The sequence below is a fragment of the Ochotona curzoniae genome, unplaced genomic scaffold (genome assembly GCF_017591425.1).
Source record: "Ochotona curzoniae isolate NIBS_2020 unplaced genomic scaffold, NIBS_Ocur_1.0 scaffold_4506, whole genome shotgun sequence".
Classification (NCBI taxonomy): Eukaryota; Metazoa; Chordata; class Mammalia; order Lagomorpha; family Ochotonidae; genus Ochotona; species Ochotona curzoniae.
The window spans coordinates 16808057-16830900 of record NW_024467119.1 but is presented as its reverse complement, the minus strand read 5'-3'; the positions used below and the strand labels follow the sequence as shown (position 1 = coordinate 16830900).

Below are 22844 nucleotides of genomic sequence, written 5' to 3'. Positions count from 1 at the left end.
TTTATGTCACTGAACATTTTGGTCAATTTCCCTGATACTCTACAAAAACACTTCAATGTCTTAAGGTCTGCCTATAACATAAGTAAAACTTGCAAAGGGTGAAAAGGAACTCTGGAGGAATGTGCTCAGAGAATACTATTTTAATCTCAAGCCTCTGATGAAAGATGGTCCAGCAGCACCAGCTGGACACTGCAGGTCTGGGAAGTGTCACTTGGTGGGTGGGCAGCCAGTGCCAGTCCTCAACTTTACTCCTATACTCTTTCTGCCTTCCAAGCCACTCAGCTTGAATTCAGGACAGCAGATCATCCAGAAAGTTCTTTATTACCAGTCTCTTTGGATAGTAGAAGCAATACAGTCATAATTATGAGTTTTGTTTTCCTTGTGTCTTACCCTTTCAGGCATTCTTGACGATGCCTCCACTCATTAACCACAAGCCCGAGCTTCTTGCCCTCCCAAAGTCCCTCCCTGCCAGCATTGCCCTTGCCCAAGACATTGACTTACTTAGCCATCCTGCGCTGGGAGTGCGGTGCACACGGGGGTCATCGTCCGAGTTGCGGGTTGTTAGGCAGGGCACTGAGCTCTCAAGCGGGCTGCGGGCTTTAGTGTCAGAAGCAGAAGACAGGAGGAGGAGGAGGACACATGAGCAGCCACAGCACAGATGAGGATGGAAGCATTCATTAAGAAGAAAAAAAATACTAAAGCAAATCACACAAGCGAGTTAAAGAAAATCAATGACATATTAAATGACACACATCCCCTCCCATGACCCTACTCCCTTGGATGGAATTAAACTCCTACACAGAATGAAAAGTTTGAAAAAATTACATTCAATCATCAAAGTTCCCCAAATATCAATGGAGGATCCATCCTGCGGTTCTGATACACAAAGCCAGGATTATTCCCAGAAGAAAGATGAGCAGGATGAACGTTCTTCTTAGAATGTAAGCACAAGACCGTTGGACAGTATTAATCATTTTGCACCACATAAAGCACACACAGAGGGACGCTGCGCACAGTGTATGGACCACAGGTAGCAGGTGTCATATGAGCAGGTGGCTTTCTGAAGATCTAACCTACAGATCCTACAGTGGACCTTACACACAAATGCAGGAAACAAAATTTCCTGCTTCTACTTCTGAAACGTCTTCCTGGAGGAATAAGAGCAAGTTGCCAACTTCCTGCTTTTCAGCTCTTCAAAAACATGAAGCTAACAGATGAGTGCCTTAATATAAACCAGATGAAGAATGCATATTACACCTCATTTGGGGGGCTTAATAATTGTGCAGTTAAGCTGAATCTTAGATGACATCAACAAATGATGAATCTGGCTAACTATACATTATGTGTTCTCTAGTATGTTTCACCAGCTGGGCAGCATCAACACCTTCTTCCTGAAGACAGCATCATTTGGCTTATCACATCACTTACTTTACTGTTTTCATTAGACATCGTAACACAAGCCTAAGAAGAAATGGACAGTGTAGTTTCCCTTTAAGGAACAACAATGGGGTCAGAAATACCTGCAGTTTGACTTGAGAAATATTTTTCCTTAATGATAAACACAACAGTAAACAATACTCACAACAATAGATAATAGAAGCACATGGAACCAAAATCAAACAGGAGATAATCTTGTCTCACAAGTTGTGTACATGGCAGGGAAGGCAAACAAGCTTTTAAAAGCTATTAGTGACGTGAGAGGTCAAGTTTTAAATTGAACCATTTATAAATTACTGTAAGTTTACAGCCAAATTGGGCACTCAGCATATTATAAAATCCAGAAACATTTTTGTCAATTTATCTGTCTGCGGTTAAAAGCTGTAAATAAAGCCAGGACTTGTGAGTGGGCCATCTGTGCCAGCACCTGTTTGAGGCAAATCTGATGTCTTCTCTTTGCAATCTGAATTTTTAATTGTTTCCCATAATTGAACGTCTTTGCAAGCTTTTCTTGTACTAAGAAAAATTAAGAAGGGAAATGAACCAGTTGAGATTATTTCAAAATTGCTTTTGTCAAGAGTGAGGCATTTGGAAGTACATGTTATCAAAGCAACCAACTTTCACCTCCTATTTCTTTTGACAACCAATTGACCCATTTAAAGAGCCAATGCTCATGCTGTCTCAGCTAAGTGAAACGGGAGTCCAAATAATCGGCACCCATTTATCCAGACTCATGCAGGGATGCTCTGAACCATTAGATCAATGACAGCTGACATAGGACAACCAAAGTAAACTCAGAGGGTCCTTCACAGCCCTCCAGCTTCTGAGAAAAATGCACACATACAGTGGTCCACTCATAGACTGCAAGAGCGGAGCAGCTGTTCTAGATGCTGATAACTTTCCCCAACAATTGTTCCATCCCTGCAATATGTCTGTGTGTTCTTTGTGGGGAACTAAAACTGGAAACTTCTTTTGCATAGACAGCCTTCACTGATGCTTGCCTTGTCATCCACGGGACAGTAGAATGGGACCTGGCACACTCTAGCAACAAACCTGGCTCCAAAGATAGGCATGGAAATGAACTGCCCGGAGAGACTTGGAACCCACGTTTCAGCAGAGCCTGATTGGAGCCATCTGGCTGCCTACCCTCACGAAAACTGGGAGGCCTGCAGCATTCATTACGTCTATTGGCAAATCCCAACATTTTGATTTACTGGACCCTCTGTGTTCTGTGCAAGAATAGATGCAAAGTCTGTAACCCTTTCATGTTGGTATTTTTTCCTCCTGTTCATAAATTTACTCCAAAGATCAACTTTTGCAGTTGTTCCCAAAGCTATCAGCAAACTTTCTACAATTGTACCACAGTAATGATGTATTATGCAAGTCTATTCCAAATAATGCTTTCAATGCATCTTCTCTATGCTTGAGCTACAAAACAAACAATGTAGCTTTGCTCCTATCTTATATATTCTCTTAAATCACTTCTCTGACTTCAGGCATAAACAAGGTAGAAAGTGGTTTAGATCATTGTGAAATGATGAGGAAATATACGGCTCTATAGTTTCTGAGTGATGGTTTCCAAAATCTACATTGTAGAACAAAGTGTTGTGGGGAGGATTTTTTAAAAATGATTCATGTTCCCCTTGAGAATCAACTTGCCCAAAACCATCCATCCTAAATCTGCTTGTGTGAGAGTGTCTCCACTTGAATACAGCAAATAGCCCAGAGAAATCTCTCAGAAAAATGCTTCCTGAACAAAGCTATTAAGAAGAACACAAATTTCACTCATGTTCAAGTTTTAAGACTCTTTGGGAATTGCAGTGTTGCATGTTTAAACAGTTCCTGAGTGCCCCTTGTGCACTGCACATATAGCCAAGAAATTTAGCCCTATACTGTAACAGCATTCCACCTACAAATATGTGGGACATGTTCCTGGCACATGTCTAGTTGGAAAGCCAATAATGACATTTGATTGATTTCTGTGTTTTGTAGGTATTTTTGCCTGGATAGGGAATGGCCTCTGGAGCATTCCAACATCACAACATAAGGTGATCTGGACTCACCAATAGGTGGAAATAAATTACAACTTCCTCCGTCATTCCCTTTGCAATTGAATTAACATATTGTTGCAGAGCACATTAAGGTATTAGGCTCTTCATTCATTAGGCTAAAGAAGCTATTGTACATTGCTGCAATAAAGGTTTTCATCTGTAAATGGAGATAATTATATATACATAGTATACATACATATATAAATGTCAATATATACGAGCATTAGAAACATCACAGATGAAAATGCCTGGTGTATATAAAGTATCCACAGAACAGGAGATATTGTTGCTAGTAACACCAATCATCATAAAATAATACTTATGGTTCAAAATCCTGAAGGAACTTAGAAAACACTAACTTAGAGCTTCTGGCCTAATTTAAATCCAACCTTAAGATCTGAAATCAGCATGTTGAAGAGAAAAATGCATTCCCATTCAACATTGCTCACAACAACCGAGCTGTGGGATCTGCCGAAGCGTCTGTCACCTGACAACTACATACAGCTAACGTGTTATACTGGCACTGCGAGATACTACGCAACCTTTAAAAATGGAACAACATGGATGAACCCAGTGGTTATTATATGAGTGCCAAAAGCCAGACCCTGAAAGACAAATATCCATGTTCTCACTTGTGTGCTGATTCTATAGCAACTGCACTCATTAGAGCACAGCCCAGGACAGAGGTCATCCAAGGCTAGGCAGGGGAAGGTGCTGGTCAGGAGGACACAGTTCCCATGAGGTGGAGGACGTACAAAGACATTTGAAGTGAGGTTTGTCACCAATTCAGTCACTTCACATTGTATGCATACATCACAGCATCACTCCGTACTTCCCAGCATATACAACCTTAATTGGTCAATACCTCATCAATTCAACTTCAAAGTCAAAATGTGATTTTTAAGAAGTTAGCTTCATAAATCTGGAAAGATCTTTTGCTCTTAGTACCTGGACTGAAGTAGTTTAAGTAGCAACAGCCATGCCTAATTTCTGAAGACCTAACTTAATCCCATTCTTCTTTCAGGAAGACACAAGAAAGAACACGCTGTGCCCCCTCTTTCTCCCTATATCTGCTCTCCTTTCCTTGCCTCACATATCCCAGGGCTGCCCCGCTCCCTTCCTCACTAACCCTCACTCACAAAGACTTGGGCAGGATCCCAGACTTATACCATTTTTCCCTCTGTTCTCAAAGCAGGAAGAGACTGGAAACACAAGGATGGCTCCACAAACGACCCCAAACCTTGGAAGAAGATTTCTCAGATTTCCTATAACTATAAAACCCTTCTGGAGAGAAACAACGAAAAACTTGGCACTCCTCTGCTTTAGGGTAAGACAAACAGACTTAGTTCTTCCACTCTCTCACAGACTCAGCCTGTTTTAAAACATACTTGCAATTAGTAAAATTTAAAAATATGTTTATTTCATGGTTAAAATCATGTTAAAACATATGAGTATATTATTTATTGATGGCTAAGATCTATCATTTCTCAGACATACTGATTGATCTCAATACTCTAAATTCAAAATATTATGAAGTCCATGAGTGACAATTCATTACATATTACTTATTACCTGAAAAGTTGATAATGAAAGGAGTACTATTTTTACAGTAAAGTTCTAACAATGGCTTCCCATTCGAGTGATGAGAGGGAAAAAATTAAGTCACACACACAAAAAAAAACAGCCCAAATAGTATTTTTTTCTAACTTCATTTTTCCCCCCTAATTTTATCTATTTGAAAAGCAGAAACAGAGAAAGCTCTCTGATTCTTGAGTCCTCTCTCCAAATGCCCACAACAGCTAGCTCTGAACCAGGACGAATGAAACACAGTCTCCCAACTACAGAGCAGGGATCCAACTTCTGGAGCCACTCCCCGCCACTCTCCAAGGTACACATAAGTGGGAAACTGGTATCAGGAGTGGGACTCGAACCCAGACACTTCAATACTGCTACTGTAAGTGTGAAAGTCACTAAATTGTCCTCTAAAATAGTTCTGAATAATATCTGTTCCTTATAATGATGCTTGTCAAACACCATCTCAAAGATCTCATTTACTACTGGCTTTGTACATACACTAAAACATTTTTTCTTTAATATATTTCTTTTATGTTTTGATGATGTTTACATAGTTGAAAAGGATTCATACCCATACGGATCACTGATTCAGGCTGCGAAAGTCAAGGAATGGGGTAAAGAGGATGAGATGATATTTTAAAGACATTTTTGTATAGACATAAAACTTATAGAGATTATTCAGTTGCTCAAAATCAGGCCCTCAGTATTCGCTCAGGACTTGAACAAAGTATTTGAAAAAGGTGGTCTCATGTCTTGAAGAAGACGAGAATGAGCTTTTAACTGATCATTGTATTGTACCTCTTAAACCTGAGGCTTCATCGTTAGAAACACAGAGTAGGAGGCAAGGGTCCAGAGTCACAGTTGGGACAGCCACAATCCCACAATCCATATCGGACACACCTCGGTGTCAGCTGCAGCTCCTCCCAAGCTTCCCACCAATAACGTAAATCCTGGAGAAGCAGCAGAAGACTCACGTAACTGGGAGATGTGGCTTGAGTCCCAGGCTCACAGCTTCAACACAGCTCAGCCACAGCCTGGTCCAGCCCCTACTGGAATGGGCTCTGGGAAGCAAGCCAGCAGAGAAGAGGCTTTTTTGCTGTTTGTTTGTATTTTTGTTTTTTTCTCTCATTTACTGTCTATGTCTCAACGGCCCAGGTGCGCGCGCACGCACACACACACACGAAAAAAAGAGCAGGATGGACTAGCAAACATTGAGAAGAAATAACCCCTAGAGAAAAAAAAAAGTATTATAGCTAACTTGAAGATGTGAAGGTTAAAAATCTGGAAGGTCAGTCACCTGGCAGAGGAAAAGAAAGCAAGAATGGTGCGTGGTAGACAAGGTAGAAATATAACAATGACAATAATGGCTACTATCACTTAGGAATACTTCATTCAGGCACTTGCTAGAAACTTCCCATGGACAGGCTTGCTTATGCTAAGTGTGGGAAGAGCTCGATCATTCACTGGGTTCTGGCCAGGACATTCATCTGTTGTGTGAACAAATGGAGAATCAGAGTCCTGAACCAAACAGATGGATGTGTGCTGTTGGATTTTGGAAGGGGCTGACTGCACACCCAAAGGCACTTGGGAAGAAGACTCTCATTTTAAGGTGATATGAGCCAGAGAGATGCAAGATGTGCCCTGGCCTCTCTCAGAATTGCCTCAGCTGGAAGGAAGCTGGGAACAAAGCTAGGGAAACATTCTCCTTGCCCATCAATTCAGGGATCACTTCCGAATTCAAAGGTAGAGAACTGGGAGCCCTTCCCCACAGAACAACGCCGCCAGAGACAGTAGGGCAATCTGAGCTCCGAACTCCAGATAAGTACTTCAGAACTTCTAAAGGCACTAAAAACACAGCCAAACCCAGTCGTGGTACTAGCCAGGTCCAATGTGTGCCAGGGCTTGAGGCAGTTCGGCCTAATAGTCAAATCAAACAGTTCTCATGGACTAATCCCAAATCAGATCCAAAGCAGCAAACTAGCCTAACTATTATCACTCACATTTCTATGAAGCCTGGAATCACTAACAAATAACAACTCTCATTTCTTCCCAGTGATCACTCTGCAGTGATAGCCACCATCAATGGTAACGTAATAGACTGCAGTTTTAAAAGCATATTTAAAGGTATCGGTGCTGATTTCAAAGTAGGATGGGTGAGAGGGCAGGGCAGTGGAATCGTACATGGTTCATACCTAGGAGAGGATTCCAAGCTCAACAGCAGGTGGTGGCATGAATACTAAGGCAGCTCAAGCCCTCGCCCCCCACTCCGACCAAAAAAAAATTTTTTTTTTAATGAGAAATAAAAAACAGAGACCTAAAGATGTAACCCAGACACTCAATCAGAAACAGGCCTTGGTTCCTAAAAATGAAGATGTGGCCCTAAGACATCAGGAGGTCCACGGACGAGGCAACATCAGACTTGGGAGCCAGCCATCCTGCTTGGAGACGTTATCTTCCCCAACTCCCCGTGCCCCAATGCAGTAGCTCTACAAAGGCACAGATTCCCAGTGTGTGTCTGGGATTTCCTGATAACCATCAGGCCAAGGGTAACACCACTGAAGGGGCACTGTATTCTGAAAGAGAGCTGAGGTGAGATGGGGCTTCCATACCCGCTCACTGTCATCAAAAGATGGAGGAATTACATCAGCACCTCATCCATGTGTCACTTCTCAAATTGTGAGCTATAAATTTAAACACACTGTTTATCATTTAATAACATCTACAGATCAATCACTATGTGTCAGTCACTATTCTAAACATTTCATGTATTTCACCTCACTTAATTTCTATTATCTCTAGTTTACAGACATCAAAACTAAACACTGAATTATCTTTCCAAGTTTTTTTTTTAATTAAAAGAGGAACAATTCTGAGCCCAGTGCAGTAGCCTAGTGGCTAAAGTCCTCACCCTGCACACACCGGGCTCCCATATGGATGCCAATTTGTATCCTGGCTGCTCCACTTCCCATCCAGCTCCCTGCTTTTGGCCTGGGAAAGCAGTTGAGGATGGCCCAAAGCCTTGGAACCCTGCACCCATGTGGGAGACCTGAAAGAGGCTCCAGGCTCCTGGCTTTGGATCAGCTCAGCTCTGACCATTGAAGCCCCTTGGGGAGTGAATCAGTGTATAGAAGATCTTCTCCTCCTCTCTGTATATCTTGACTTTCCAAAAAAACAAATAAAAATCTTTTTTAAAGAAAAGGGAACAATTTTTCACTGATAAAAATGAGTTTATGAAGTCAGCTCAGGGAAAAAGGAAAGTCCCAGAATAGGTCTGGACAGACAAAAAGAGCCAGTACCTAGGAAGGGACTTCTATCACGGACAGCAGGAATTTGCCCTCATGTCAGTCTAGAGAGAGAAATGAAGAAGCCAAGAAAAGAGGAGTCAGAGTCCCCAGGTGCACTGAACGCTGAACACGCAAAGTTACCGAACACAAACTTGGAGTGTTCCTAACTTTGGTTCCTAAGTCCAGTGTCATTCGTCTTTTATAAACGTCAGGATTAAATAACATGTTGAAAATCTTAATTTAAACAGCAAATGATATTTTAAAAATCAGACAAATCCCATAAACGAAGAGTGGGGGGCCCGCTTCTCTGCCAAAAGCCACTTAGACATTTATGAAGTCATTCATGCACCATACAAAATTACCAGCTTAAAAATAAGTGCTACAGATTAGTGAAACTTCAGAGTTCTGTCCAATGCAGCACTGCAGGGCCAGATCAAAAGGGGTCCAGAGGCTGGGTGTTTCCAATTCCTGCTGTAAGCCATGATTTTTAACACATTTATCAGTTAACCTTGCCATAAACATCTTTCCAAATGTGTACCGCATGACTACGGATGAAGCATAAACTTTACTTGCATATTCTAATAAAAAGAAACTATATCTTGATTGAAAAATAAAGCAGTGAAGGCCCATAGGCTTAAACATTATTCTTTCCCCAAAAAAGTCTCTCAGATCAAGTTCTTAAATGGGACAACTCAAAATTGATAATTATCAACCTTTTTACCAAAAAAAAAAGTGACAACTTCATATGGCTCAATCAAAAATAACAGAGATAAATAAAAAGCAGGTAAAGAAAAATCCAACACCAGAGGAAACTAAAAACTCACTGATTTCTCCATGCAACATTAATTCTATAGTAATGCCTCAATTATTATAATGAGAAATTGCAGCATTTGCCTAAATTTTAGTAAATGTGAGATAGCCATCAGAACTCATGTGGCCTCAGGCAAGCGGCAATCTCGCAATAATTAACATCTTGGAAACTAGCCTGATTCTTCTCTCACTGATCATAAAGTATCCCGTGTTTCTTTGTAAAAACACTGAACTATGTTGCGTTCCAAACCACACCAGGATCCAGCACATGAGGGTTGCTACATACTGATGCAGGTGGCATGCTGGCAGTGGATTGCTAACACACACTGGAAATCAACCTCCATGAGAAAAAATATAAGTGAAAATGTCAAAGTGAGTGAGTGAGTGAATGAGTGTGTGTGGGGGGGGGGAATTCAGTGATGTAAAAACAGGTAGATCATATAGGTAACAAAATTCTAAAAAATCACAGAAAATTGAATTTAGAAAATAGGCTCACTTTGGTGCAGAAAGAAAGAATTTGAAAACGTGTTTACAATTCTCTGCTGTAAACTGCATTTTGTAGCTAGCTGCTTCTCATAGAACATTTTGTTGATTTTTGACAAAATCTTGCCTCGGTAGCCAGTTTATGAATGCAACTGGCAAGTGAGCTTCATTCTGTCATCCAGGTTGTTGCACAGTCTCATGTATGCTTAAGACCAAGACAAAAGTGAACGAGCGGAGACGATTTCACTCATTTGTCAGTGATGTGGATGACTCATTTTCTATTTTAAAAAAGCATTTACTTTACTTTTACTTTAAAGGCAGAGTGAGAGAGAAAGGAAAGACAGCGTAAAAATGATCTTCCATCTGTTGGGTCACTCCCTAGATGGCCACAATGGCCGGAGCCAAGCCGATTTGAAGCCAGAAGCCAGGAGTCTACCCTGGCTCTCCCACTCAGGTACAGGCCCAAGAAACTGAGCCGTCCTCTAGGGCCTTCCCAGGCCACAGCAGGAGCCATACTGGAAGTGAAGCAGCCGGGACACAAACTGGCATTCAAATGGAGCAGGCACCAAAGGCAGAAGCTTAGTCTACTACTCCACTGCACTGGCCCCACGAATGTCTCCTTCTCTAAACTACACAACAGTTCTCGATGACTAAGAAAAATTTTCTATGTCACACTTCTATGTTACATTTTAGCAGCTATAGAAATTATACAAGGTTTAGCTTACTTTTAAAAGTCTAGAGACAGTCAACAAAACCAATATTTCCACCATTTGCTGATTTCCATTGCGTAATTGCTACTGTCATGGCTGATTTCAAATTACCAATATAAAGTCACTGCATATAAAAGTGGGAAGAGATACATCCAATTTTAAAGCATCTTTACCACAGATATATCAAGTGGACATAACCTGAAAAGCACAGTGAAATAAAAAGAAAGCAATGAATTTCAACCACCATTTTATTTTAATGTAATTATTTAGTTGTATGTTTATGTTATTTTTTTTTTTTCAGCAGTAGCTGTACTTAACAAACTGCTTGCAAAGTCCCTGGCAACAATTGGCTTTGTGAGTAGATAGGATCTGGCTCCATCATACCACTGGGAAATGAAAAATTTCCAACTCTGAAGCATCTCCATAAATTTCAGCTATTTATTACACTGTTGCTACCATAAGTAAAGCTGGCAATGTCACTGAGTCTATTTTCCAGCCTATGACAGATGACTAAGGTGACTTAAGTTTATCTCGCCTTTACACGGGGATGTGAGAATCTAGCTGCAAATATAATAAACAGTCAGATTCCGCTTTGCTGAAGTAGCAATATTATGGTTCCATACTTTTTAAGAAATTAATTCGAAGACATTTGATAGTTAGATACTAAGTACTTAAGACCTTAAGCTATGAAGTTTACACAAGAACACGAAACTTAGGTCAGGTGTTTGGCCTTGTGACTACAACACTGTTTAAGACACCCAAGCCTCATATTGGAGGGCCTGGGTTCAATACTACACTCTGGCTCCTAATTACCTTTATTCTAATGCCAATCCTGGGAAGCAGCAGCAAGGGCTGCAGTGACTGTCACCCACTTGAAGACCTAGATGGAACTGCTGTCCCCTGGTTTCAACCATTGCAGATACCTGGGGGAGTAAAACACGGAAGAGATTGCTCTCTCTCTCTCTCTCTCCCTTCTTTACACACATAAAAGTAAGTAAGGGAAATTTTCAAAAACAGATTCAGAATCCCCTCCCCACAGATCCACACACTGCCATCTGGAAAATTTATAACAACGTCACAAGGACGCACATGAAATTCATTGGTCAGACTCCTTCAAAGCCAGATCTTGCCTCTGGATATTTAAAAAGGAGTTAGGTAACACAGAGGCCAATAATAACATGTTTTAAAAGACCTAATCCTCTTCCACGCTCCAGGGTGTAAGCTGATCAGTTGAAGAGCTGGGAAAGAACTGCCTGCCCTTCCTATCTGTGCTCTGCCCAGAGTATAGCATTTCACTAGCGAAAAGGTGAATGACAGAGGCCATTTCAGCTTTCCTCTGAAACAGAATAAAAGTCTGAATGACCAGCGTTATCAGCTCATGAGTTGTACTTCACATCCAAATACTTCTCCTAAACACAAGCTTTGATCTCCAAGGACCATCTGCTCCTAATTTCCACCCTCCCGGCAGCTCCACGAAAAGCACGTAGACTGTGAAGGAAGAAGGCGTTCTCACTGGTCCTCTGCCCTTTGCAAATACGAGTTTACTTCAAGAAGTTCATGAGAAACAGAATAAAATGATACGTTTATTTTGCTGAAAGAAGTTTGTAGCCATTTTTTCATAATACACATTTTTATGTACTTTTTGAAGACCTTTTTTTATAGTAATACCTGAAAACAGTGCACTTTGTTACTTCTTTATTTTACCATCCCAACTCCATGAGTTTTTTGGATTCCTAATCTTAGAATTTCATTTTATATGAGAAAGATGATATAAGATATAAAACTGTCTTCAGCCTTACAAGTTGGTATTTAAAATATTCGTGGTACTGTTTATAATAAACAGTTCATTCATTAAACAAGTTCTCTGCAGAAACACAATAATTGTTTTATGAAAGCAATAAGCAAGATATTTGCTGTTGGCAGGAGTTCTCCAGTAACAGCAGCCCCAGCCAACTGTAGCAGGAGCTTTCTTGATTAAATTCTCTCTTTTGTAAGTGTGGATTGTCTACCTTGGCCTATACCTGCAATGCCATGATAAACTTACTAACAAAATGTTAAACATGTAACCGATATAAAAGGATTACCATAATAATATGGAAGGGGAATGGTGCGAAGTGTAAACGAGGAGAGAGACAAAGGAAAACGGGGCGGGGGGGGGGGGAGTCCTATACCTACAAAAAATGTATCATGGAAAATAATAGTAACAATTCTTAAAAAGCACTGTTTAATAATTTGTTTATAACCAATTTTACCTTAAAAAACATGCCAGAGAAAGTCTAAGAGAAAGCGTTTCTCCAACCAAGCATTAACTTTAAGTCAGAAGAAAACATTTCCAAAAAAGAATGGCTGAGTCGGGATTCAGTTTATATAGTTCACCTAATCCACTTTTGCCATGACAGCATGTTTTATGTTATTCTGAAAGTGCAGCTAAGGACAATGGCTTAGAATCTCTGTTATCTATTCACTTATTTTAATATTAACAATGATTAAGAGCTGAGTAGGTATCAAAACCTATTTCTAGTACCCCAATGCTTAGGAAATCTTTCCACTAGAACTTCATTTTTCATAGTTCTTGCAAATGACTTCATTCTTGTCCATCTGTACTAAATCATGAAATTTATTTTTTGACACAAAGACAATAATAACGCGAAAGATAAATACTGTAGTAAATGCAATAAAATATGAATAGGATGCAGTGTCATCCTTATTGTTATACAACACAGGGTTAATACTCCACCTTGAGTCATTGTCCCCTATCTATCACTACGATACATTAAAAGAGCAGATGGGATTTTTAAGCAGTAAAAATAATATTGAGTCTTACTTTGATGAAATGATCACTTACAAGCTAGATACCATTTCATACACCAAACATACACATTATGATCTGGGATCATTAGGCATATGTCATTTGTAACTATGACCTCTCAATTCTGGGAAACTAGCACACTAAACACATATTCCCTGATGTGCTCAATATTCTATAAATTGCTGATCCCTCTGAAATCGCTGGTGAAACTGAGCTGTTTCACCAGCGTCGTTACCAAACCACCTCCGTCAATCGGAATAGATACGTGGAAAAAGGAAGGCAATCCAGCACTCGCAGACCACATTAACTGCTCCTTGCAGCAACATGACAAACCTGCCCAACTGGAGGAAAGGCTGTGGCATGTGATCTTATAAAAGAAATGTGAAAAAGAGTTTTAAAAACGACAAGAGATGGAGCCAGCATGGGACAGGTGAAGGAATGCCGCCACCAGCGGCTCTGCATTACCATTATCGGGGTTCGTAAACATCCTACTGGCACTGGAGACCGTCTTCCCGATGTCAGCCAGCGAGCGCAGGTTGGATTTCTTGGTCTGATGCCGATGCTTCCGCAGCAGAGTATAGGTCACCTTGTCCTTCAGGTCAGCCTTCAGCAGGCCTGTCTCTATCTGATGGTCAACAATCATCTCTGATGCAAAAGCAAAGCAAACAAAAACAAAACTCAGCCACAAACCTCCAAGTTGATTCAGCTAACTTTATAGAAAACCTCCCCAATCTTTGTACCAATACATGATTTTCAAGTTCTAACTGCACACTTTCTGGAGGATAAAGAGATGGATACTGGCATGGGGCATTAACAAAAGAGGCAAATATTTCAGTATTAATTGATATTTGGATAAAGAAAATTGTTCAGTTTTTCAGCCAACATCTACAGTAAACTCACATTTTTCCAAATCATACAGTACATCAGCAATTCATACTTTTTCAGCTTAAAAAAGGTTCAAAATTTCCATGTACTCTATCATAACAAATGCCTAATCAGAAACGTATATTACATGTACAAACTAGAAGAGCATTTTACAAAATTTAGTGGGATTACTTATAATTTAAGGCTAGTCTTCCACATTTTCCTATGATATTTTCTTAAAAATAGTACACAATAAAGGAAACAGTACCTTTCCCCATATCAAGCATCTAAACATTAATTGATCCACTAAACGATAACAAACTATAAAAATATACCATAGAGTTTTGTGGGTTTTTTTTTTTTCTTTTTAAATGGAGAGACTGATCCAACTTGGAAAGAAACTAACGTCTTGAACATTAGATCCAACCCATCAACCTATTCCCAACACATTTCCCTTGGCCATTTTAAAGTACAACCTGATGGAAGTTTTCTATGAAACTGTCATAATTTAGTCCTACCACCAAAAAAAAGAATTCGTTTCAATGACCTCTTTTTAAGAAGCACTGTTCTATCTTTAAGACAGAAAGATGGCTGTGTTCCATAGAAAGCATTCCCCGAGTTTCTCTGCTGGAAGACAAGTCCTGAATCTAACAAAAACCAAGAAATCCTGTTTCTTACAGTGACGTGGCATCAACATGACTGGACACATCCTACACTTACAACAGCATGACAGACCAACATCTCAACTTGGAATGGTCTGAGGACAAAACCCCACAGAACTGGGGCAAGATCTGCCCCAAGAGGAAGCCAACTTGCTGTGCGTAATAATGATTTACCCTCCACAGAGATAATCTACGTTTTCTGGTACATGAATATATGCAACACACCCACATTTTCCCCTTGCATCATTGTCTCAGTAAAGAAAAATGAAGAGAACAAAAGCTATTCTTCTCCCAAAGTCTGACAAGAAAATCCAGGGTCACTAGTAAGAGATCAGCATCTCTCAAGGATTCCCACCTCTTTGCAAAGAAGAGCTACAAACGTTCCAGGGACTTTGCTTGGGCATCACTTTACTCCCCAGAAGTACAATTTCCTGGCAAGCATTCACAGGACAGGCCTCATAGCCATAGCCAGAAATCAGGGACTTCCACAACATACAAGTATTCAGAAACCGTACGGGGGTTAAATCCAGCCACATGCCTTACGCAGATAGACTGTGTGTGTTTATTAATTATTTGACAGGTTGAGGCAAAAAGAGAGTGGGAACTGACACTGAACCACTTGTTCGGTAGAGTTTCTGCCACTGAATGTTTTGAGAGTGGCGTTGAGTTCTGAATATTTTTAACTACACACCCCACTCAGTGGAACTGTCACAACTATTACAGGCATCACAATTAGTTCTCCCTGCCACAGTAAAATAAGGACGCATGTGTAGAGCCCAGCCTCTCTTCTTTTCCTTAACTCTTTTTCTGCACGGAACATCAAATTTTACAGAAGAATCATGAAAGCACACAGCCCCAACATATCTGCTACAAGTATTATCAAATTCCTACTCAAATTGCACGTTGTGGATTACAGGGTTCCTTATCTACCCTTCCTGGCAGGGCCTCCCTCAACTCTTACTCTCCCTCAGAATCTCAAACCAATCCATAAGAATGCAGAGCCATCGTGTGTCGCTAATCCTGGAAACCAACAGCTAAAATAGGTTCAAACATCTATGCGGTTTATGCCCTTTATGAAGCTTCCACGAAAATGGCTCACATCATAGGGATTCTCATAAGCATAAACTGTAAGACCTTTCAAAGGAAAGTGGAGGCTGTAACATTTCACAGCTACACTGAACTTAAGCCTTCAGCGTTCAAAATCCCATAGTCCACACCGACAGGGAGAAAATGTGCCAACTCTAGAACTAGACAGCAAAGCCGCAAGGAACCTCAGGCAGCAACAAGTTCATGTCACAGCACAGAAGAGAGAGGCCAGGAGACATAAACTCATCAGACAAAACTCCCAAATGCAGCCAAGACTTCTGACTCAGCTAAGATCTGTCTCCATGTCATAAAATATTTTTTATTCACCTAAAAAGCAAGCTCCAAGCCCTATTGCAGTGATGCAGCAGGCTGATACTCTGTGACGCTAGCATCCCATATGGGCACTGGTTTCTGTCCTGCCTGCTTCAGTTTTAATCCAGCTCCCTGTTTATGGCCTAGGAAAGCGGGGCCCCTGGGAAGTTCTTCGGCCGTGGCACTCATGTTGGAGACCTTTGGGAGAAGCTCTTGTCTCCTAGCTTCAGACTGGTTTAGCTTCAGATCTGTTCAACTCTGCCCAGTGCAGACATTTACAGAGTGAGCCAGAAGACAGAAGATCTTTCTCTCTGCACCTTCTCTCTATATAAAATCTGCCTTTCAAATAAAAACAAATAAATATTGTAAAAAAGGGAGGGTGGGGGGTAAGCTCAGGAGACCAGCACTGTGTTACTGCACCTAAAACCACTGCCTGCAATGCAGGAATCACATATGGGTGTCCACTGGAATTCTGGTTGCTACACTTCTGATTCATCTCTTTGGTAACACATCTGGGAAAAAGAGCAGAAAATGGTCCAACTGCTTGGGCCCCTGAAACTCACAGGTGAGGCCTGGATGGAGATCAAGGCTAGCCTCCTGGCTTCAGCTTGGCCCAACCCTAACTAGTAATGCCATGTGGACAATGAAATAACAGATGGAAGTCTCTCTCGCTTTCTCTTTCTGACCCTGTCTTTCAAATAAATAATTATTTTTTTATGGATAAATTAAGCACTGGACATAGATGTTTGGTTCAGCAGCTAGGCTTCCTGCCTAGCACACCCAAGCCCCACATCAGACTATCTCACTACTAGTGGTAGCAGGTGAAGGTTCAAGCACATAGGTCTACATAGTGCTGCAGTCCCTGTGGGATATCTGGATTACATTTCTTGCTCCAGGACTCAAGCCAGGCTGGGATTCTGACTTCCCAACCGATGGCTTCAACCTTGTGCCTGAATACCTGCTACCCTAGTTGTCTTAACCACTGCTCCAAATACCCACCCCTGGATAATCTTTTAATGAATATTCATTAGTTTTTTGATTGGGGAAAAAGTAAAACGATAGCCATTTCAAACTACAAAAGGTTTAAAAGCAAATCTGGTGACATGAACAGCTCAGAAAAAGCTTCAAATATAATAATGAAACTCTAAAAATAGAGCTACACTCTATTAATCTATTTCTCCTAAAACACCTAAAATTGCTTAGAACTTTTTAAACTTAGGAAGGAAGGAAAATTCTCATGGACAGCACTTCATAGTAAATGATACTTTTTAAGTGCAGAATTGCAGTGATGACTCTAATATTAAAGCTATTAAAATAATCCAAGGAAATAACGTTTTACCCTTTATGATACTTTAAAGGTAAATTTTTCTATTAGCATTCAGAATGGTTTCTTACTTTTAAAAAATGCACATCGAGGTACAGAGAAGAATCTGTATTGAATGGAATTTTCTACGTTTGAGCAGCAGTGCCTGTATAAGCAGTCACTTGCTGCTCACAGCCTCCAGGTAGCCTATGGCATTCACTTGCTGCTACGCTTCAACCTACCAGATGGGAGGACTCTCAGAGGCAGCCTAGTGAAAGGGGGCAGCAGGTGGATGGCAAAGATGGCAGAGGCCACGCTACTAGCTGTTTGATGTCACCACACTTGCTGTTATTTCTTTATCTTCTCATCCATCAAAACAGGGTTGGAGCAGGGGGAGGGGAGGGAGGCAGAGATGCACCTTGTGCTTCAGCAGTGCATAATTCTCAGCTCAGCTCTGATGAGTGTGAGTCACAACAAACCACTTCACTCCATCCTCTGACAGAAAAAGGATTATCTTTAAATAATGACTGCAGCTCCTCAAGTTACTGTCTCATTTTCTGTCATTTAACAGAAAGTAAGGGATTCTTTTTCCTGCATGTTTTGCAATTCTATAGTTTTGATTGTTTCAGAGGATTTAGGAGTATTTCTTTTTAGCCAGTTATACTTTTTAAGATGCCCTTCTCTCCACTTTGGCAGAGCTGGCCTTTCCCCGTCTGCCTGCCTGTCTGTTTTGCTTTATTTGTGATGTGTTGTTTGCCTCTGAACTGTTTTCTCTATTATCAGCTCCAAAGTGACAGCACTGGTCCTCAGCCTACTTGCCCCAGGAACCATGGAGCAAACATATTAGTGAGCAATGATACCTCAAAGTGACCTACTGGTGTCTAATTTTAACATGTAATGACAACTTTTAAAGTAAATGCATGGAGGTTAGACAAAAAGTTCACAGTTGACAATAAAAAGTAATGGACATTAAAGCAAAAATACAAAAATGCCTGATTAATCTTTCTTGCATGGGGAAATGCTAGGACTTCTCTTTAGCCCTCGGCTCCAACATAATATGGAATTCTGTCTTTGGATGCACACAAATGGGCTAAAGACCAGCAAGTCTTCACGGTGCCCTTCGCCATGTTGAAGATCCCCAGGGTAGTCGTACAGAGAATCTCAAGTGCATAACTCAACATTAACATCCGTTATCCGCTTTGATTTTGACCTGCTGGCAAAGCATCGTGTTGTTTAATTCTTTCCAGCTTCATCCTCCATGCATTCTGAAATCTCTTTCCCTGCTCAGGAAGTCACAGAGCATCTGTCTGCCTGACTCAGTGGGTCTGCATTCTGCCTGCCACTAGGTGCCACTAGGACTATACACACGCAAATATGCAACCAGTACATCTGATGATCTCATTCCTTTTCCTAACAACCCTCAAAGATGGACCTTCATCCCGTGTTCATAGAGGGGTGAAGCCAGGGCAGAACAGAGGTCAGCGACTTGCCTTTTCAATGGTCATACATAATAGCAAGGATGGACTTGAAGAAACTTTTCCCAAAGTTAAGTCCAACATTGTTTACATTATACTACTTTGCATCTCAGGGAATTAATACAGTGCCTTATACAAGCAATGTGTATGTTTTAACACAGGGATCAGTAGAGGGATTTTTAAAACGCCAGAATTCCAGGCAGTAAGGATGGTCTATGGTAGACTGGTTTCCTTTGAATGCAGGAACCTGCTAGCACCTGATTTTCTCCTAGGTTGACTACACAGTGTCTATTCATGGGTTTCTTTTCACTGTTTTCCATGACCCATTTTTCAAGTTGTGCATAATTCCTGACTTCTTCTCCAAGTTAGTTCTTAGAGGAAGAATGCAGAAATTACAATTTTCATAGAAAAATTGGATTCATTTTTGTGAACCACTTCCTTGGAAGAAAGCCTCTCTCATAGCTTTTAGCAGATCAAAAGGTCAATAGAACACACCATCCAAAAAAATCATTCCTTCTGTTTCCTTCTCTTTGTAATGGGCTCCACCCACCCTGGGTACCAGTATCCAAAACCCTTCCTTAAAAATCAAATTCCCAACTTCAGCCTCATCTGCCTTGCCAACATGAAAAATTACATATACAGCAGTATTCCTCCCCAACATCTTCTAGCTACCAATCTGGATGTGTATGTCTTGTAACTTTTACAATTTACAAATGGGTCGATTTTTTTCAAACCAATTCTAAGGCATGATACCAATTCCAAGGGTGGCACGCTGTGGATATTCACATGCCCTGATGAATAAATTCATGAAATAATTATATCTGTCCAGTCAGCAAATAGATACATTGGTCCTATTCCCTTCTATAGTTTGACTGCTACCTACTTCAGACAGAAGTGCAGGATTTCTTTACACATTCATCTAACCAGATTTATATATATATATATATATATATACACATATATATAAACCAAATATATATATATAATATGTATATTATATATATAGGGGTCAGCCAAAAACATGCAAAACATGCATTGTGTGTGGCTAATCTTTTCCTCCAAAACAAATGCTACAATTCCTACTTGTCTATCAAAGATTCCATGGACAGACTCAACATGCAATAAATCTCTAGCAGGCTCATCTTTAAGCTGGTAACTTCCCAGGTCTTGTGAATGATAACAGAAATATCCAAATGGCCCTTGGCAGAAACAAGGTCTCTACCCCTGTAAGGAAACCACGGTCTTCAGCACACCTAGAGCTGAAGGCAGCCCAGGCCAGGCTCTTGGAGAAGTGAATACAATTAGTCTAGTTTCGAATGTAATAATGTCTCCAGCGTGTTCAGCATAATGAGTCAAAATGCAATACACATGACATGACCCTGAAACCATGTCAAAGCCGCCCTGACCCACAAGGTTCAGTGACCTGGCAGACAGTGACACCAATGATGCTCAGCATCAATGTGACCCGACTCAGTAAATAACCTGCAAGGTCCTGTTGGTTCCCTGCCGCCACACAACCTTTCTCCTATACCCCGCTACCCCAACAAACCAGGCTGATATTTAAATAGGGTTAAACGGTTTTGTAGATGACAAACCTGAGATCCAGAAAAACTCAGTGCAATGTCAAAAGTCATAAAGTTCTAGCCATCTATTGTTCACACGTCCAGTCTGATATAACCAAGGATGTGTGATTGACATGACACTATTCAGAGTGTTGACCATTGACTGTAAGCTACTAAGCACAGAAAACAAAAGCCAATTTCTGCACGTATAATGTAATTCTAATTGTAATAAAAAAATCATGTAAGAAATGAGAAGGCTGGGTACTAGCAGGTCTTCAGAATGATGTGTAAGACACTCACATCCCACATCAAGTTCCTGGGTTTGATTCCCAGCTATTGCTCATGACTCTAGTCTTCCACCAAGGCAAACTCTGGGAGGCAGCAGTGATGGTTCAAATCACAGGGCTCCTGTACCCATGTGAGACACTTGCATCATATTTTCATGCCCTGGCCTGGAGAGTGGACCAGAGCATGGGGGTGCTCTGTGTGAGTGTGGCAGAAGGGGAGGGGAACATGACCAAATGTGTACAAGTATATAAATGTGAATATCTCTGTCCCTCTCTTTCAAATCAGAAAAAAAATGTAAAATTACAGGAAAAAAAAGAGGAATGGGAAACAAATCTCAAAGGACATATTCTAAAATACTGGTAACGGCTACAAAGCCTAAATGTAACAGGAACTCAGAGATGCGTACTTACCCACCAGCTGCGGGAGAGACGTGGCCTCCCGGTCCAGCATGATGGACCCTTTCTCCATGCATGTCCTCAGCTCAAACAGGCTGTGCAGGGACAATGTGGCCACGTGGGGCTTGCTCCACCTCTCCCCACCCTGCTCCACTTTTTCTTCAAACTTGATCCACCTGTATAGATGAGATTAGTGGCCAGCAATGAAAACTGTTAAAAACACTCTCCCAACAGGAGCAGTCAGAACCCCTCCAGCTCCACCCTGCCTTACTTTCAAATCATCTCCTTTGTGGAACTGTAACCACATTTCACATCACTCATTACATTATCTTCACAAATACACCCAAAGTTATGATACCACCCAACTTGTTCACGCCAGAGAGAAAGAAAGCATATCAGAAAAGGACTCTTGTGTTTATAATCTTCCTGTTTGAGGTCATGAGATCCTTAAGAAAGACAACTTATCGAATATTTTTAACAGGGTGGGGAAAAGATGCATTTCAAAAGTCTCCAAACGGATAGGGCTTATAATGTCTGCAAACCGCCACCATTGTGAGGATTTTGCTTGTGGCTTCACTGGGCAAAGTTATATACGCTGAAAGTTTAAGGGCGAGCCCATGTTCATTTCAAAGATTTAGAAACTATAATGCATTAGTTGCTTCATGAATGATTACATTTCCTTGCTCTGATGCAGGAAGGATACCAGCATACAACTTCAACACAGCTTTGTCAGCTGACAAGGGTTCCCCTGCAATCGACATTCAACTAGAAGCTTTGCTCTTTAAGTCTGTGTCCATAACTATTTGAAAAGACACAGCCCACTGAACAATAGATATATATATACAGAAAATAACACATCCACTACTACCCTTGGCAATGGAACAAATGACCCTCTGTTACAGCTTCTACCTGCTAAGATCTCCAGGTATTGTGACAACAAGCACTACATCTCCCTCTCCCTGGCCCGCCACGCAAAAAGCGAAATGAAAGCTAAACACATAATTCATAGACGACCCTTGTAGACTCCTCCTATCTACAGAGGACAATAAGAAAACATCGCCATTTGGTTGTTCACCATGACCCAAACGAAAACACTCTCTTATTCACTTCAAACCTTCTGAAAAATACTCAGAAGAGATAAGAGAGGGTTAAAATCTGTTTTCCTACATTCTTTGCCCAAAGGTTTAATGATTGAAAACTGTTTTCCTAGAAAAAGCTAACCGCTCACCTAACTCCCTGAAGAGGACAACAAAGGGCAGAGATCAGAGGAGCCCTGTATCAGGTATTATTTATAACCCTCTTAGCATCTCTGGAGGAGGGAGGGCAAAACACATTAGTGCATCCAGAAGGAGAATAGATCAAGAGATCAAGCACAATGTCACAGAAAATTCAGACTTTTAATCAAGCCTGACACTCAAGTGATTCAGAAGCGTTCTGTCAAAGATTCGTCCCATGCCCCTCTTGGAAGGACTGTCACAGCCAGACATCTGCCATGCGCCAACTGTAACTGTATTCCCCACCTCATCTTCGACTCTAAGGCCTTCCTTCATTCCCCGGTACGCCTCCTTGAAAGAAAGTGTCAGAGCAAGTAACAGGCACAGCAGTGAAGATAATATCATCACGTGCTAGAGTACCCTGGCTTAAATATCATCTCTGCTTCCAATTCCATCTCCCTGCTAATGTGCCTGGAAAGCAACAGATAGTGGCACAAGTACCAGGACCCCAACATCTTGTGGTT

General features: G+C 41.0%; 1 protein-coding gene across 1 annotated transcript in view; it reads right to left on the bottom strand.

The window, feature by feature from the left end:
• The window catches only part of SLC4A4 (solute carrier family 4 member 4), a 331827-nt gene that overhangs the window by 161129 nt on the left and 147854 nt on the right, over positions 1-22844 (bottom strand). The window contains exons 5-7 of the mRNA XM_040966902.1: positions 21122-21282; positions 13625-13804; positions 502-597 (exon numbers count right to left, since the gene is read on the bottom strand). Coding sequence (XP_040822836.1) covers positions 502-597; positions 13625-13804; positions 21122-21282 — 437 coding nt within the window. The remainder of the gene's footprint in view (positions 1-501; positions 598-13624; positions 13805-21121; positions 21283-22844) is intronic.